Genomic DNA, 12,474 nt, shown 5'->3' on the forward strand with positions numbered 1-12,474 from the left:
GATGAAAGAATCATTGATCAAGCCCGCAACCCAGGCATGTGCCCTGACTGGGAACCGAACCCTGATTGCCTGGGTCCTACGTCGACGCTCAACCTCTGAGCCACGCCCGGCTGGGCGCCCTTTCTTTTTAATCCTCAACTGAGTGATATTTTCTCCATTGCTTTTCAGAGAGAGTGGGAGAGAAAAACATGGGTGTCAGACACATCGATTGGTTGCCTGATGCTCTTGGGTGGTGCATGATGGGGATTAAACCTGCAGTTGAGGTAGGTGCCCTTGGCTGGAATCAAACCCAGGACCCTTCAGTCCTCGGGCTGACGCTCTAACCACTGAGCCATACCGGCCAGGGCCAAAGCCCTTCCTCCAGGTCAGCGGAGTTCCCACTCATCCCCCCTCAACCCCCTTTCTCCCTGCCCACAGCCATGGCTGCTTCCTTGTCCTGGCCCTTCTGAAGGTGGCAGAGGCTTGGGGGGAAGAACCCAGAGCATCCCCCCACATACATTTTTTCTTTCTAAAGAAGGAGAAGCAACATTTGAGTTGGAAAGAGCTCCACTTTATTATGAAAAGTTGTTTTTGTCTTTTTTTTAAAAAAACACACACACAGGCAATTAATAAGGAAAAATGGGGGAGAACTGAGGTGCTTCATTAGTCACTCACACCCTTGCAATTCAATTCATTTTTGAACCATGAGGAGGGGCAGAATTAAATAACCAGATGGGGGCACGGAGTTAAAATTCCCACCTTCCCCCTTGGGAAAAACTGAGGGTGGGTAATACTGAGCCAAAGTGGAGGAAGCCACACCTCCAGGTCACTCCCAATGAGGCAACTTTGGGGGACAGGGAAGAGGATCCCCCTGGACATGGAAAATAGTCGTGGCTTGTAAACCTGGGACTCGGGTGGGGGGAGGGGGAGTGTTTGTAAACTAGGCTGTGGTCAAGAGAGGAGGCAGGAGCTGTAAACAAAGGACAGTGCCCTAAGGAGCAGGAGAGAGGTGCCAAAGGACAGGGGTAGCCTCCCAGGGACATGAGTGCTTAAAGCCAGAGAGCCAGGGAGTGGGGGGAGTCAAGGAAGGCAGTAGGGAGAGTATACTCTGCCCACCAAGATGGAGGGGGTTCTCCGCTCCCACCTCCTACCCCCATGAGCTCTGTGCTGCCCCTCAGGACTTGGGTGGCCTAGGGTGCAGGAGCACACCTCATGCAGTCACACTGGGGACTTCGGGTGAGGGAGGAGTTTGGGCTCTGTCCCCAGAAACAGGATAAGGGAAGCAAGTTGGAAGATGTTAGTTGCCCTCCCTGCCAGGCTCATTTTCAGGGTCATCTGCTCTGAATCTTCTGGGATCCAGGATCTTCTGTTCTGGGCAGGAGGAAGGTATGTCCCTGTGCTGGAAGAGGGTCACCTCCGGCAGGACTCATCTGTGGGAAAGGAGGCAGTGATGATGGAGCATGAGGGCCTCTGCCTCCTGCCTTCCCCACCCACGCCCCATGGCACAAGGAAGTCGTCTAATATCAGCCACATCTTCAGCGCTTGTTACTACCGGTAACAGCAGCAGCCATACTCATTTAGCTTATATTCTGTGCTGCGCATTCTTATAACTTATTTAGCCTCAAAATAACCCCAGTGAGGTTAAGTAATTTGATGTCCAGCCATGACTTCATAAAAATTACTTAACTCTCTCAACTCCAGGAGGTAGTTATTAGTAACCCCATTTTAATTTCTTTATGTTGGTTAACCTGAGAATGTTTTTTCCACTGATTTTTCAGAGACACTGGAGGGAGGAGAGACAGAGAAAACGACTGGTTGCCTCCCGCGTGCGCCCTGACCAGGGCTGGGGTGGAGCCTGCAACCCAGGTATATGCCCTTGACTGGAACTGAACCTGAGACCCCCAGCGCTCTAACCAGTGGGCCAAACCAGCCAGGGCTAGTAACCTCGTTTTAATAATAAATTGAGGCCAATGGTCAGGTTATTTCCCTGAGGTCACAGCCATAAAAGAGGACAGGTTTCAAACCAGGCCTGACTGACCCAAACCCTGTTTTAAACCACACTAGAGAACTCAGAACGAGCGCTGGTTTTAAAATCTGGAGCCCCGACGTGCACTGCGCTCTCCAGGACCTGTTTCCCCAGGTGGTAAAGGAGCGGGTTACCCGGGCCTGGGGCAAGCCCCCAGCACGCCGCGCCCCCCACCGCCCTCCGGCCGCAGTGCCGGCTCTGAACGCCAGGCGGCGCCCCCGCTCACCCACTATCAGCGCCTTGGTGCGCAGCCCGCCCGGCAGCTCGGGCGGCTCCTCGTCGTCGTCGTCGTCCTGCGGGGCCGCTGGGGCGCCGGGCGCCTCGGGCTCGGGGCCCAGCTCCTCCAGCACCGAGCTCTCGGAGGGGTACTGGTACGTGGTCTCCAGGGCAGTCTCGCTGAAGGAGATCTTGAGCTGCGGGCGGGAGGGCCCAGGCGGGTCAGCGGCCCACGGCGGGGCGGGGCTGCTCCTGGGCGCCCCGCGGCTGTGCCCTCGCCATCCCCTCCGGGACCCAGCTTTCCTTTGGATGCCGGCCCTCCCATCCCAGATTCCCCCTCTTCAATCACAGCTTCAAAAGCATGAGACTTTGGCCTGAGCTTTGTTGGCAGGGGCCTGGGTGGCCGGGGTAAGGAATACAGAACCAAGGTTCCTAACTCTAGCGTGGGAGGCAGAGGGTAAGTAGAAATTAAAAACACGGGAAAAGTCCTGTGATCAGAACTGGGTCTGTGGGCACCCCGGGGCAATCAGGAAGGCTCCCCAGAGGAGGTGAGATTTGAGCTGGCTGGGGAGGGAGTCCCAGGCAAACGCAAGGGCAGACCAAGAGAAGGACCCAGAGGAAACACACGTCCCCCAACACCTAAGGGGGAAGGATAAGCCCCTGAGTCCCCAAAGCTGCAGCTGGGGAAGGTGACAAGGGCGGAGAGGAAAGTCCACCGAAACATAGGGTGGGGGTGGAGAGTGCACCAGGAGGGACATGCAGAGGCAGTGGCAAAACACCAGACAGATCTGGGGGGCATAGGAACGCCTTCATAAACACAAGCCCAGCTGTTCTCCTGCGGTTCTACCCATCCCCTCTGCCCTCCTAAGCAGCTCAGCGGAGAGGGGCAGGGTGGGATTAACTCTGGGAGCCAAAGCGATTATGGAGACAGGATTCCATGTGAACTACTTGGAAAGGTCCAGATGACCTACTCAGGAATTCCCTGGCCTCTGTTTTGAGAAACTTGGGGCTGGTTCCCTGCATCCCATGTCTCCAAACAGACTGGGATGTAAGAAGAGAAGCCTGGAGGGTATCTGGACAGAAAGTTGCTAACACATGGGCTGCCAGGGAGCCTGGAACTCAGGGACTGGTCACTCCTCAGCTCCAAATCCTGCACTGGCTCCCATCTTACTGGGGGCAAAAGCCAGAGCCTGACCAAAGTCTAGAGGATGCTGCCATGTGCTACTCCCTCACCTCTGGGACACCCTCCACTCCAGCTGCACAGGCCCACTGGGAGCGCTCCCACCTCAGGGCTTTTGCACTGGCTGTTCCCCCTCTGCCTGGAACACTCTTCCCCCAAACATCCCCATGGCTCCCTCTCTCCCAGTCACCCTGTTATAAAGTCACATTCATTCCCTCATCTCCTGGACCTCTGGTTTCCACTTATCCCTGTTCTATTTTTTCCCCATAACCACCTCCTATCAGATAACTTCCTTACTGTCCTTGTTTCTGCTGTCAACAGGAGTATGGGAGATGCTTTATTGGGTAAGGAAGGGTTCATCCAGACCCCAGTTTAGGTCTCAACAGAAGACCAAGGCTGGGGGAGCAATGTGGGGGGAGCCCAGCCTGTGTACAGCTGACCCCAGTCTGTCAAATGGCTGACAGAATCAGGTGACAGCAACCAGGCCCCTTCCATCCTAACTTCTCAAAAGGGGTCACCTCTGGCTCTGTTACTGACAGATTTACCCAAACTTCTGGGAACCCACTTCTCTTTTGTTTTCAAATCCCCTTTCGGGATAACGAGCTCCATAGTTTATTAGCTACTCTGAAAAATGACCCGTTTCATTGCTTTCAGTCCATGTTTGACTTCCCTCACTTTGCCCCCCCCCCCCCAGCTTCTGACTGGGCTACCCAGGAATGTACAGCCCGAATAGGAGGGGGGTACAGAGGGGATGACTCACTGGTTCCTCTCATCAGCTATATAAGGTCACAAGGGGGCTGGAGAAGGAGCGGCCAGTGTCTCAGCTGAGGGGCCTCTGGGCAAGGGCACCAGCCACAGCCCATCCTCTGGGCTCTAGTGGCAGGCCTGGGGTTTCTCTGAACCAGGCTGATGGAATTAGCCTGCAAATGAGTTATTTAGGAAAGGTGGGATGGGGGTAGGGGTCCTCCTATTCCTGAGCTAGGGGTTGGGCAGAGCTGGGACAGGGCCTGCCAGCCCCTCAAGAGCCTGTGCTGAGCTGAGAGGGCAAAGCGGAAGGCGTGCGGGTCTACAGGACCTCTTCCCCACCCCCACCGCAGCCCTGCTTCCTCCTTCCTCCTCCTCTCACCACATCCTGAGTAGTTCTGGCAGGCCAGGGCTCCGCGCTCCGCACTCAGCCCACCAGCCTTCCGGCCCCCACCCCAGGCTTCCTGTTTGGGTGATCTGCTTCCGGCTCCCCAGCTCCCTGACCTAGGGATGGTCACCCTCGCAGGTCCTGCCCCGCACCCGGATGCCTCTGGGCTTTAGGTCCCAAACTTCATGCCTCCCTTTGCTCTTTCTACCCCCAAAGCACAAGGCCTCTAACTCAGTAGGAAGTGACTTTTCTGAGCATTTCATGCTGCAGTCCCTGACCTGCCTCCTTGCTGGTCAGAGGGCTCGGGGTGGACTCAGGCACCGCTCGGGGATGGGAGCTTAAGCTTCTTGTGATGATGAATGGGGGGATCAAATAACCCCCAAGCTTAACCTAGGCCTTTGGTCCCTGTGGTTTCTCACTGACACTGAGGACACCGAAGCCAGACCTGAGGACACCACGTGTGGAGATGAGGACAGGAGACCAGGAAGGGCTTCCCAGGCTCGGGACTTTCAAGCTGGAAAGGAACTGCTGTGAAGGGAAGGGACTAGGGAAGGGGTGGGGCCAGGCCCAGGCTAGGGGAGCCCTCAGCCTGGCTTCTCCACTTTCCTGCTCACCCTGATTCGTTTAACCTCTGACCCTCTGCTGGCTCAGCCCCACCCCAGTCCTCAACTCCCATTGGACTCCTTGCTCTCAGTAGTGCCTCCAAATCACTTCTCTCTTCTTCTACCCCAAGGGGAGGGAGAGGCCAGGGTGGCAGGAAGAGAGGGGAAAATCGAGTGCTGAGCCAGTAGTCCTGAGAAGGGAGGGGGGGGGGGGCGGCGGCAGGGAGGGGGTATTTTGGAAGAGAAGGCTTTTCTTGTCCCAGGAGAAAAGGGATCACTGTCTGAAGCAGTGGCCCAGCTGGGGGTGTGCAACCCCGAGGTCACCTATTTTAAATGGCCTCAGTGTGCGTCTCTCCCATGGGGCAGACTTGCTCTTTGGCCAGCCCTGTTCCATTCCCCACCCTCCTCCATCCTAGGACGCCCGCATGCAGCTCCGTCCCCTCTTCCTTGGGACTTTCAGACGTTCCTCCACTCACTTCTTCCTCCGGTTTCTCCCTAGAACCCCAAAGCCACCTCTTCCGCCCCCAACAGGCTTCCTGTCCCACATTCCCCCCTGGAAAGCTGTAAGGGCTGTCTCCCTGGTGACCCGGCCGTTATAGAGTCAAGGCTGTTGGCCTGTCTCCCACCAGATGGGCTGGGTTGGGTCACAGACTCAGAGGAAAGGAAGGAAAGAAACTGGGGGCGGGGGTGCTCAGAGCCTGAGGGAGCAGAGAGTAAGCAGCCAGGGCACACCCTGAGACACACCCAGGGACAGCCCTGGGTCACAGGCAGGATCTTCGAGGCTTGGAAATGAATGGGAAAGGAGGGCTAAGAGAAGCAGGGAGTGTTTGCGGAGGAGGAAGGGTGGCAGCAGGATTTAACAGAGGAAGGCCAGAATACAGGGGTATAAAAAAGATGGAGTTCAGAGCCCAGAAGGAACAGACAAGTGGGCTTTTAAGTCTGGCTTGGCTGCTCCCTACCTGTTTGTGGTGCCTTTCAGGGGACCCCTTGACAAGGCAGCTGCGGCTGAGGCGGAGGTAGCCCCCCAGAACCAAGATCTCCTCAGCAGTCGGGTACCGCTTCTTCCCGGCCCCGGGGCAGGCGGCATCTGCAGGGGCTGGAGTGGCAGGGGCTGCAGGGGCTGTGTGGGGCACAGACCGCCTGGGGTTGACTGTGAAGGTGTGTCCACTGCGGCGGGGGGCCCCCACCCCTGGCCCTGCCTTCACCCCATAGAACAGCCGGCTCATGAGAGGATCCCCAGGGGACTGGGGGGCAGGTGGGGCTGGGGGTGGGGGAGACAGAGGGGCTGCAGGCGGGGGCCGGAGTTCCACAGCTTCCTCTTCCTGCAGTCTAGGGCCTCCAGTCCCAGCATCCTCTGGAGGGAGGGGGCAGGGCACAGAGCTGTGGCTCTGCAGGGTGCTTAGAGACCTGCCCTGAGGGCCGGCCTCTTCCTCAGGCTCCTCTTCTCTAGCCTCTGCGCTGAGAGGCCCCAGGTGCTTCTCAGCAGACTCTGGAGGGGCTGGCTTCTGAGTCTGAGTCTCTGTGTCCCTGGGTGTCCATTCTCGAACCTTCCCAGAATGCAGGGTCCATTTCCACCCTTCGGTCAGCCTCAGGTCCCGCTCCCCATCCTCCACTGGGCTGGGGCTCTGGTCTGCTGCCTGCACCCCTCCAGAACTGCCGTCTGGGGCCTCTTGCACTGTCATGTCTTCCGGGGCCATCGCTGGAGCTGGCCTGTCTTCTCTTCCCCCACACTCCTCTGAGCTGTCTTTTCGTTCGCTTCCTGTGCTCAGCCTCCATGCTGAGGCCTCCAGTTGTATCCAGCTTTGTTCCTGAGACTCTGTGGAGTCAGGCCTCCATTTATGGGCCTCTGTCAGGCCCAACTGCTGGCTGTCAGACTCCGCTGGGCTCAGTCTACTTTCCACTACCTCTTTTCTCCTGGGGCTTTGTTCTTGAGACTCTGCCAGTCTCAGACTCCGGTCCGGGGCTTCTCCGGGGCTCAGCCTCCATTTCCGCACCTCTGACAGCCTAGAGATCCTATCTCCAGGCTCTCCTGGGCCCGGCCTCCAGTCCTGAGCCTCTGAAGGCCTGGGGCTTGACTCTCGGGCTCCCCCTACCCCCAACCTCCTTTCTCTGGCTTCCTTGGGGCTTGGATCCTGCTTCTCCCCAGGGCTGGGTCTCCACTCCCGGGCCTCCAAAGACCCAGGCCTCCTTTCTGCAAGTAGCTCGTCACTCCGGCGTTGCTGCTGCTGCTGCTGGCGCTCCTGCCGAATGAATCGGTTCTGGTGCACTGGGCCAATGGCCTCCAAGAGGACGGCAGACTTGTCTGGGCCTGGAGGTCCAGCCTCTGCAGTCCCAGACGCAGGGCTAGGCTCCCCAGGACATAGCCCAAGCTTGGCCCGGCGGCGCTCCAGGAGCCCCCGCTTCCACGCTGGCATCTGGGACAGGCGCTCCCTCTCCGCCTTCTCCCGGCCCCGAACCGCCGCCTCCTCCTGCCGGCGCCGGGCCAGCAGCTGTAGCTTCCAGTCCGGGATGGTGGCCATGGCTGCCTTGAGATGAGGGTGGGGAGCACTGGGGACAGAGCACAGGAAGGAGATGCTACTGAGAGACCCAGGGGATGAGCCTGGGGATGGGAGAAGAGGAAGTGGGGGGAGAGGTGGGACCAGAGGAGCTGAAGGGGAGAGGACAGGGCGGTGAGGCAGCACAGAGGAGGGGAAAACCAAGAAAGAGCCGGAAAAAAGGGCTCTGGGCCAAGTGGGTGGAGAAGGGCGTGAGGCAAAGGAAGAGTGGAGATTCAGATTTGGCAGTTCAGGGTTACTGGATGTCAGAGACCATGCCGAGGATGTGCGAGGAGAGAAGGGCGGACAGAGAAGTTGGTGTGAGGGGGAAGAGGGGAGAGAGGCTGCGGGTGCGGGAGACAGGGTTCGGCCAGGTGGCCTCCCCACTACTCCGGGGCCGTGAGAGCGCGGACGGAGGGCAGGGAATCCCGCTGGAGAGGGCGCTGCGGGACCTGAGCGGGTGTCAGGGAGGTGAGGAGGGGCGGAGAGTGGAGGGGTCTAGGGGAAAGGGGGGTCAGAGGGGAAAGGGAGGTCCGCGGGTACAGCCAGGCGCGTCTCCGCGCGGCCCGGCTCCCTTCCAGCTGTGCTCGGCCCCGCCTCCCGCCCCACCCCCGCCCCAGGGCGGGCCAGGGAAATACCCTCCCCCGGGGACTTTCAGAACCCGGCGCGCGCCGCCAGCGCGTTCCCAGGTCCCTGGGTCCACCCCCGGCCCCGCGCGCCGCCGGCCCCCTCCGCCCGCGCGGCCCGGGACCCAGGGGCGCGGGGGGCGCCGGCGCCGCTGCTCCCCCGAGCGGGCGCGTGCGGGCCCAGCTCCGCTCTCCCGGGGCCCCGACGGTGCCGGCCACCCCGCCCACGCCAGCCGCGCCGACCCGCTGTCTGCACAAAGAGGCGGCCGCCCCCGGCCGGGCCCCCCCGCGGCGAGGCCCCCCCAGCCCGGAGCCCTCAGTCAACTCACGCGCCGGGCCCCGGGGGAGGGGTGCAGAGAAGCAGGGCGTCGGGAGAGGCGTCGGGAGGAAGAGGAGGAGAGAGGATCGCGGGAGATCCGAGGGGGGGGAGGAGTGAAAGAGGGAGCCCGGGGGAGGGACGGAGGCCGGGACCTGGGGCCGGCGGGGGGCGGGGACCGCTTTGTCCGAGAACAATGGGCAGAGGGAAGGGGGCGCAGGGCGGAGCCCGAGAGGGGCGGGGCCGCGCTGCCGCAGACCCCGGCGGAACTTGGCTCCGCGTTTCCCGCCGCCACGCGTGACCCTCCGCTCTGGGTCCCCAGGGCCCCGCACCCCGCTCCTGCCCCGTAGCCCTGGAAAACCCAGGTGTCCAGACACCCGCCACCCCCAGCCCGCCGACCCAGGGCGGCGGCGGGTGACTCAGGCCCCTCGAGGGACTTGGGGAGGAAGCAGCAGCTGCGCCGAGCCCGGCCCGCCCTTCCCATCTCCGGCCGCTCGTCCTCACGCTGCCTCGGGGCCAGCCTTTGTCGCGGCGGGGTCCCGGGCCACCGCCAGGCGGTGGGGACCCGTGCAGGGGGCGCGGAAAGAGGCGCTCCGAAGCCAGCACTTTGGAGGCTCACCCCGTCCGGAGCTGCTGCCCGCTCTTTTTAGCTCCCGTGGTCTGCGTCGAGGACATTGGGAGATGCCGAGGAAGGGGGACCCGGCTGCCCCAGAAAAGCGGGGGTGGGTCCGCCGGGAGTGGCCGCCGCCCCGCGTCGCCAGAGGACGCGGTGGCTGCCCAGACACGAGTCTGGCGCGCCCGGGCTCGGGCTCGCCTTCTTCCCAAACTGCCGCTTAGGACGCACTGAGGGACTGCGCACCATGTGTAGAAACAGGAGGCTGAGATTTATTTTCCTGCGGCGCGAGTTCCTCGGGAGAGCAGGTAGTCCTTAGACACCCGAACTAAGAGCAGGAGAATCCGTTCGACTAAGTTCAAGGACTGAACCCAGGGGCGGAGCCTAAGGAGGTGAAGAGGCCAGCCTGCGGGGCTGCGGGGCTGCGGGGCTGCGGGGCTGCGGGGCTGCGGGGCTGCGGGGCTGCGGGGCTGCGGGGCCGGGGGAGGGGAGGGGAGGGGGGCAGGGGGGCCGCGGGGCCAGCTGCTAGCGCGGAGCCTCGACCGGCAGCCGCTACTGTCAAACCTGCAGACCCCCGCACAACTCCTAGGAGTGCGAGCACGACGTGAAGAAGGGGATCCTCGAGGTGCAGAGGCGAGTAACTGTGCCCGGGGAGTGGCCAGGCAGGAAACTCCTCCAGGGGGTGTCAAGCCCTAAACTGTGAGGAGACCTGTAAATCCCCATCCCTCTTCCTCCCTTGTGAGAAGTGGACCTTATGTCTTGAAACTCAGAATTTAGGGTATGGAGATGGACCCAGGGAGTGGAGTGGATGGGACAGCCCCTTCAGTCCGTGGATTTGGGCCTCTGGTCTGAATCAGCCAGGACCTGGATGTCAAGGGATTTGAATTCTGAGGGGAGAGGAAGCACAGGCTTGAAACCAGGGTTAGCTCCTCACTCGGCCCCACCCTCCTGGGGCCGGGAGAGCAGCTGGAGTTTTCTTTGCAGCTGGGCCCGGAGGTAGCAGAGGTCTTGCTGGTCAAGTCCGTGAGCCAGGCCCAGGTAGAGGGTAAGGAGGAGAGCAAGGAGGAGACGGTCAGTGCCCAGGGTGGGCACCACCCACAGCACGGTCAGCAGCTCCACACACACTGGGTGTCGAAGGTGGGAGAAGAGCCTCAGAGCCCGGGGAGATTTCAGGGCCAGAGGCTCACCCAGCCCTAGCACATGGTAGTACACCTAGGAGAGGGAGAGCAGCTTAGAAATGGAGTCAAGCCCTTTTCACAACTTGGTCACCTCTTCCCTTCCAGGCACCCTCCTCTGTAACTCAGGCCCAGGAACCACCCTTCTGAGTCCCGAGGGGACACTATCATATAAGAAAGGCAGGTAAGGGAGCCAAAAGAGGGAGGTAGAAGAGCCTGGGAGGAGGAGGGGGAAAATCCTTGGCAAGGCAAGAGGTGTTCTAGAAAGGATCAACAGTCAGGATCTGGGAGTGTCACCTGTTTGAGGCCCATGAGCTCAGCGTAGTCAAAGACGAGAAGGATGCTGAAGATGAGGAGCCAGGAAATGACGTGCAGCACAAAGCACAGGAGGGGCACCCAGGTGGCCCAGGGCTCGGCTCGGGCTGCCCACAACACAGGGCCTCTGGGAACTGGCTCCCAGTATCGCATCACCAGCTGGGGAAGAATGAGGGGCTGGGAGACCTACACCCAGAGGCTGCCCCAACCCCAGGTTAGCTTGCAGCTCTCCCACCTTTATCATGAGCATCACCAACAAATACTCAGCATGTGGAGGGTGCTGGGTGGGGTCCCAAGGATGTAAGGATGACCTGTGTCTCCCTGAAGGACTTACAGGATGGGAGAGGATGACCAGAGCAGTGCACGGAGTAGCCTATGCCCAGCACCCAGAGAAGACAGTTGGGTACTAACTGGGAAGACTTCTCTTGTTTTTGAAGAAAGGGGAGGGCTGAAGGAGAGTTAAGGAGAGACTCTCAAGCAGGACATGAACAAGTGAAGTGGTGAGAATGCACATGGCATGAATGCTGGGGAATGGCAAGCAGCGCACCCTTCTTAACAAAAAGTAGGGTGTGTGCTGTGGAGGAATGGAAGCTAGGATTAGAGACCTGAACACCCTCAGTTCTAAACCCACACTTTTAACAGAAGCCTAAGGTCCTTGCTCCTGCAATCTAGGGCATCCTTCCCAGACTCTTTCCCTTCTTTCCCTTAGGGACTCAGTCAGCTTCCATGGCCTCTACCTGCAAGGCCAGGGCAGTGCACGCCACGTAGAGTGACCTCTGAAGAACCCCAAAGTACTGGGACATCCACACCTTCACTGTCTCAGTTGCCATGAGGCTGTGCTGCCCCACAAATAGTAGCAGGAGTCCCAGATCCCAAGCCAGGGGGGCAAGAATGCTGCGGTCCTGAAAGGCAGTCAGCCATCCCTGGGCGGCCTCTAGGGGGAGGTGGAGAAAGAGAGAAAAGAACAGGAAGATGGTGGGAAACATCCCTGACCATCACTGACTCTTGGGGTCCCTGCTATGTCCCTTAATGCTTAAAGAGCCTTAATGCTTCCTCCCTAGGCTTTGCCCACCCCACTTCCCCATTCCGTTTATTCCCTCTTTCCCTGGCCTCCTTCAGAGCTGGGGAAGATGATTCCTGTTGGGCATTACAAAGGCATGGCGGGAGAGGCCACCCTTCCCCTCCTATTTCACTTCTCCAAATGGCCCCTTTTTAACACTCCTCTCCACAGCCCTCTACAAAGCACTTTCCTTAGCATACTCGGTTTACCGGCCTCCCCGCCCGCCTCTCCCGGCCGCCAATCCCTGACTTCCTCATTTAGCCCGCGGGTCCCCGCAGCGGCGTCTCGGAGCCTTCCTCCGTTCCCTCCCCTCCGCCGCTCCCCAGCCCCGGTCGACAAGCCCCGCCCCGCTCCCTCTCCTCGGGCTCCACCTCCCGGCCCCCGAGCCCAGCCTCGGTCCCTCCGGCTCACCTGGGCCACCCGAGTCCGGCATCCCGCCAAGGAGAGGCCGCAGGGAGGTGAAGCGCACGAACTCCACTCCGGTGCCAAAGGCCAGGATGAAAGAGGCGAGGGCGGCGGGGACCAGGAGCAGTGCGGGGGCCATGGCGAGCGGCCGCGGGGCGCGAGGGGGCGGGCTCGGGGTTCCCGCCGCCGCCGGCCCCGCCCCGGCCCCGCCTCCCTCCCGGGGCCAGGCCAGGGGCGGGGCTTCCCCGCCGGGCGCGCAGGCGCAGGGCCCCGCCCCGCGCCTCTGCGGAAGCTG

The 12,474-nt window shown here is 60.8% G+C and overlaps 2 protein-coding genes across 2 annotated transcripts; both read right to left on the reverse strand.

The window, feature by feature from the left end:
- Positions 1–528: 528 nt before the first annotated feature.
- PPP1R18 (protein phosphatase 1 regulatory subunit 18) lies at positions 529–8,706 on the reverse strand. Its single transcript, XM_087817264.1, has 4 exons — positions 8,625–8,706; positions 6,095–7,682; positions 2,232–2,418; positions 529–1,409 (listed from the first exon to the last, which is right to left on the reverse strand). The coding sequence occupies exons 2-4, from the start codon at positions 7,652–7,654 to the stop codon at positions 1,390–1,392; spliced, it is 1,767 nt and encodes a 588-aa protein (XP_087673390.1). The 5' UTR covers positions 7,655–7,682; positions 8,625–8,706; the 3' UTR covers positions 529–1,389.
- Positions 8,707–9,708: 1,002 nt separating this feature from the next.
- On the reverse strand, positions 9,709–12,326 carry NRM (nurim). Its single transcript, XM_087817266.1, has 4 exons — positions 12,186–12,326; positions 11,452–11,648; positions 10,697–10,873; positions 9,709–10,436 (listed from the first exon to the last, which is right to left on the reverse strand). The coding sequence occupies exons 1-4, from the start codon at positions 12,316–12,318 to the stop codon at positions 10,155–10,157; spliced, it is 789 nt and encodes a 262-aa protein (XP_087673392.1). The 5' UTR covers positions 12,319–12,326; the 3' UTR covers positions 9,709–10,154.
- Positions 12,327–12,474: the final 148 nt, after the last annotated feature.

This window comes from Miniopterus natalensis, chromosome 5 (genome assembly GCF_054644295.1).
Source record: "Miniopterus natalensis isolate mMinNat1 chromosome 5, mMinNat1.hap1, whole genome shotgun sequence".
Taxonomy (NCBI): Eukaryota; Metazoa; Chordata; class Mammalia; order Chiroptera; family Miniopteridae; genus Miniopterus; species Miniopterus natalensis.

What these genes read in the sequence shown, in the direction of transcription:
- NRM (XM_087817266.1), bottom strand. Translation starts at nt 12,318, where the DNA reads ATGGCCCCCGCACTGCTCCTGGTCCCCGCCGCCCTCGCCTCTTTCATC. An exon ending in GCCGGACTCGGGTGGCCCAG is followed by an intron (nt 11,649 to 12,185) that starts GTGAGCCGGAGG and finishes ACCTCCCCCTAG; the next exon opens with AGGCCGCCCAGGGATGGCTG. An exon ending in AGCTCATGGGCCTCAAACAG is followed by an intron (nt 10,437 to 10,696) that starts GTGACACTCCCA and finishes TCCCTCTCCTAG; the next exon opens with GTGTACTACCATGTGCTAGG.
- PPP1R18 (XM_087817264.1), bottom strand. Translation starts at nt 7,654, where the DNA reads ATGGCCACCATCCCGGACTGGAAGCTACAGCTGCTGGCCCGGCGCCGG. An exon ending in CTGAAAGGCACCACAAACAG is followed by an intron (nt 2,419 to 6,094) that starts GTAGGGAGCAGC and finishes TCCCGCCCGCAG; the next exon opens with CTCAAGATCTCCTTCAGCGA. An exon ending in CACCAAGGCGCTGATAGTGG is followed by an intron (nt 1,410 to 2,231) that starts GTGAGCGGGGGC and finishes CCTTTCCCACAG; the next exon opens with ATGAGTCCTGCCGGAGGTGA.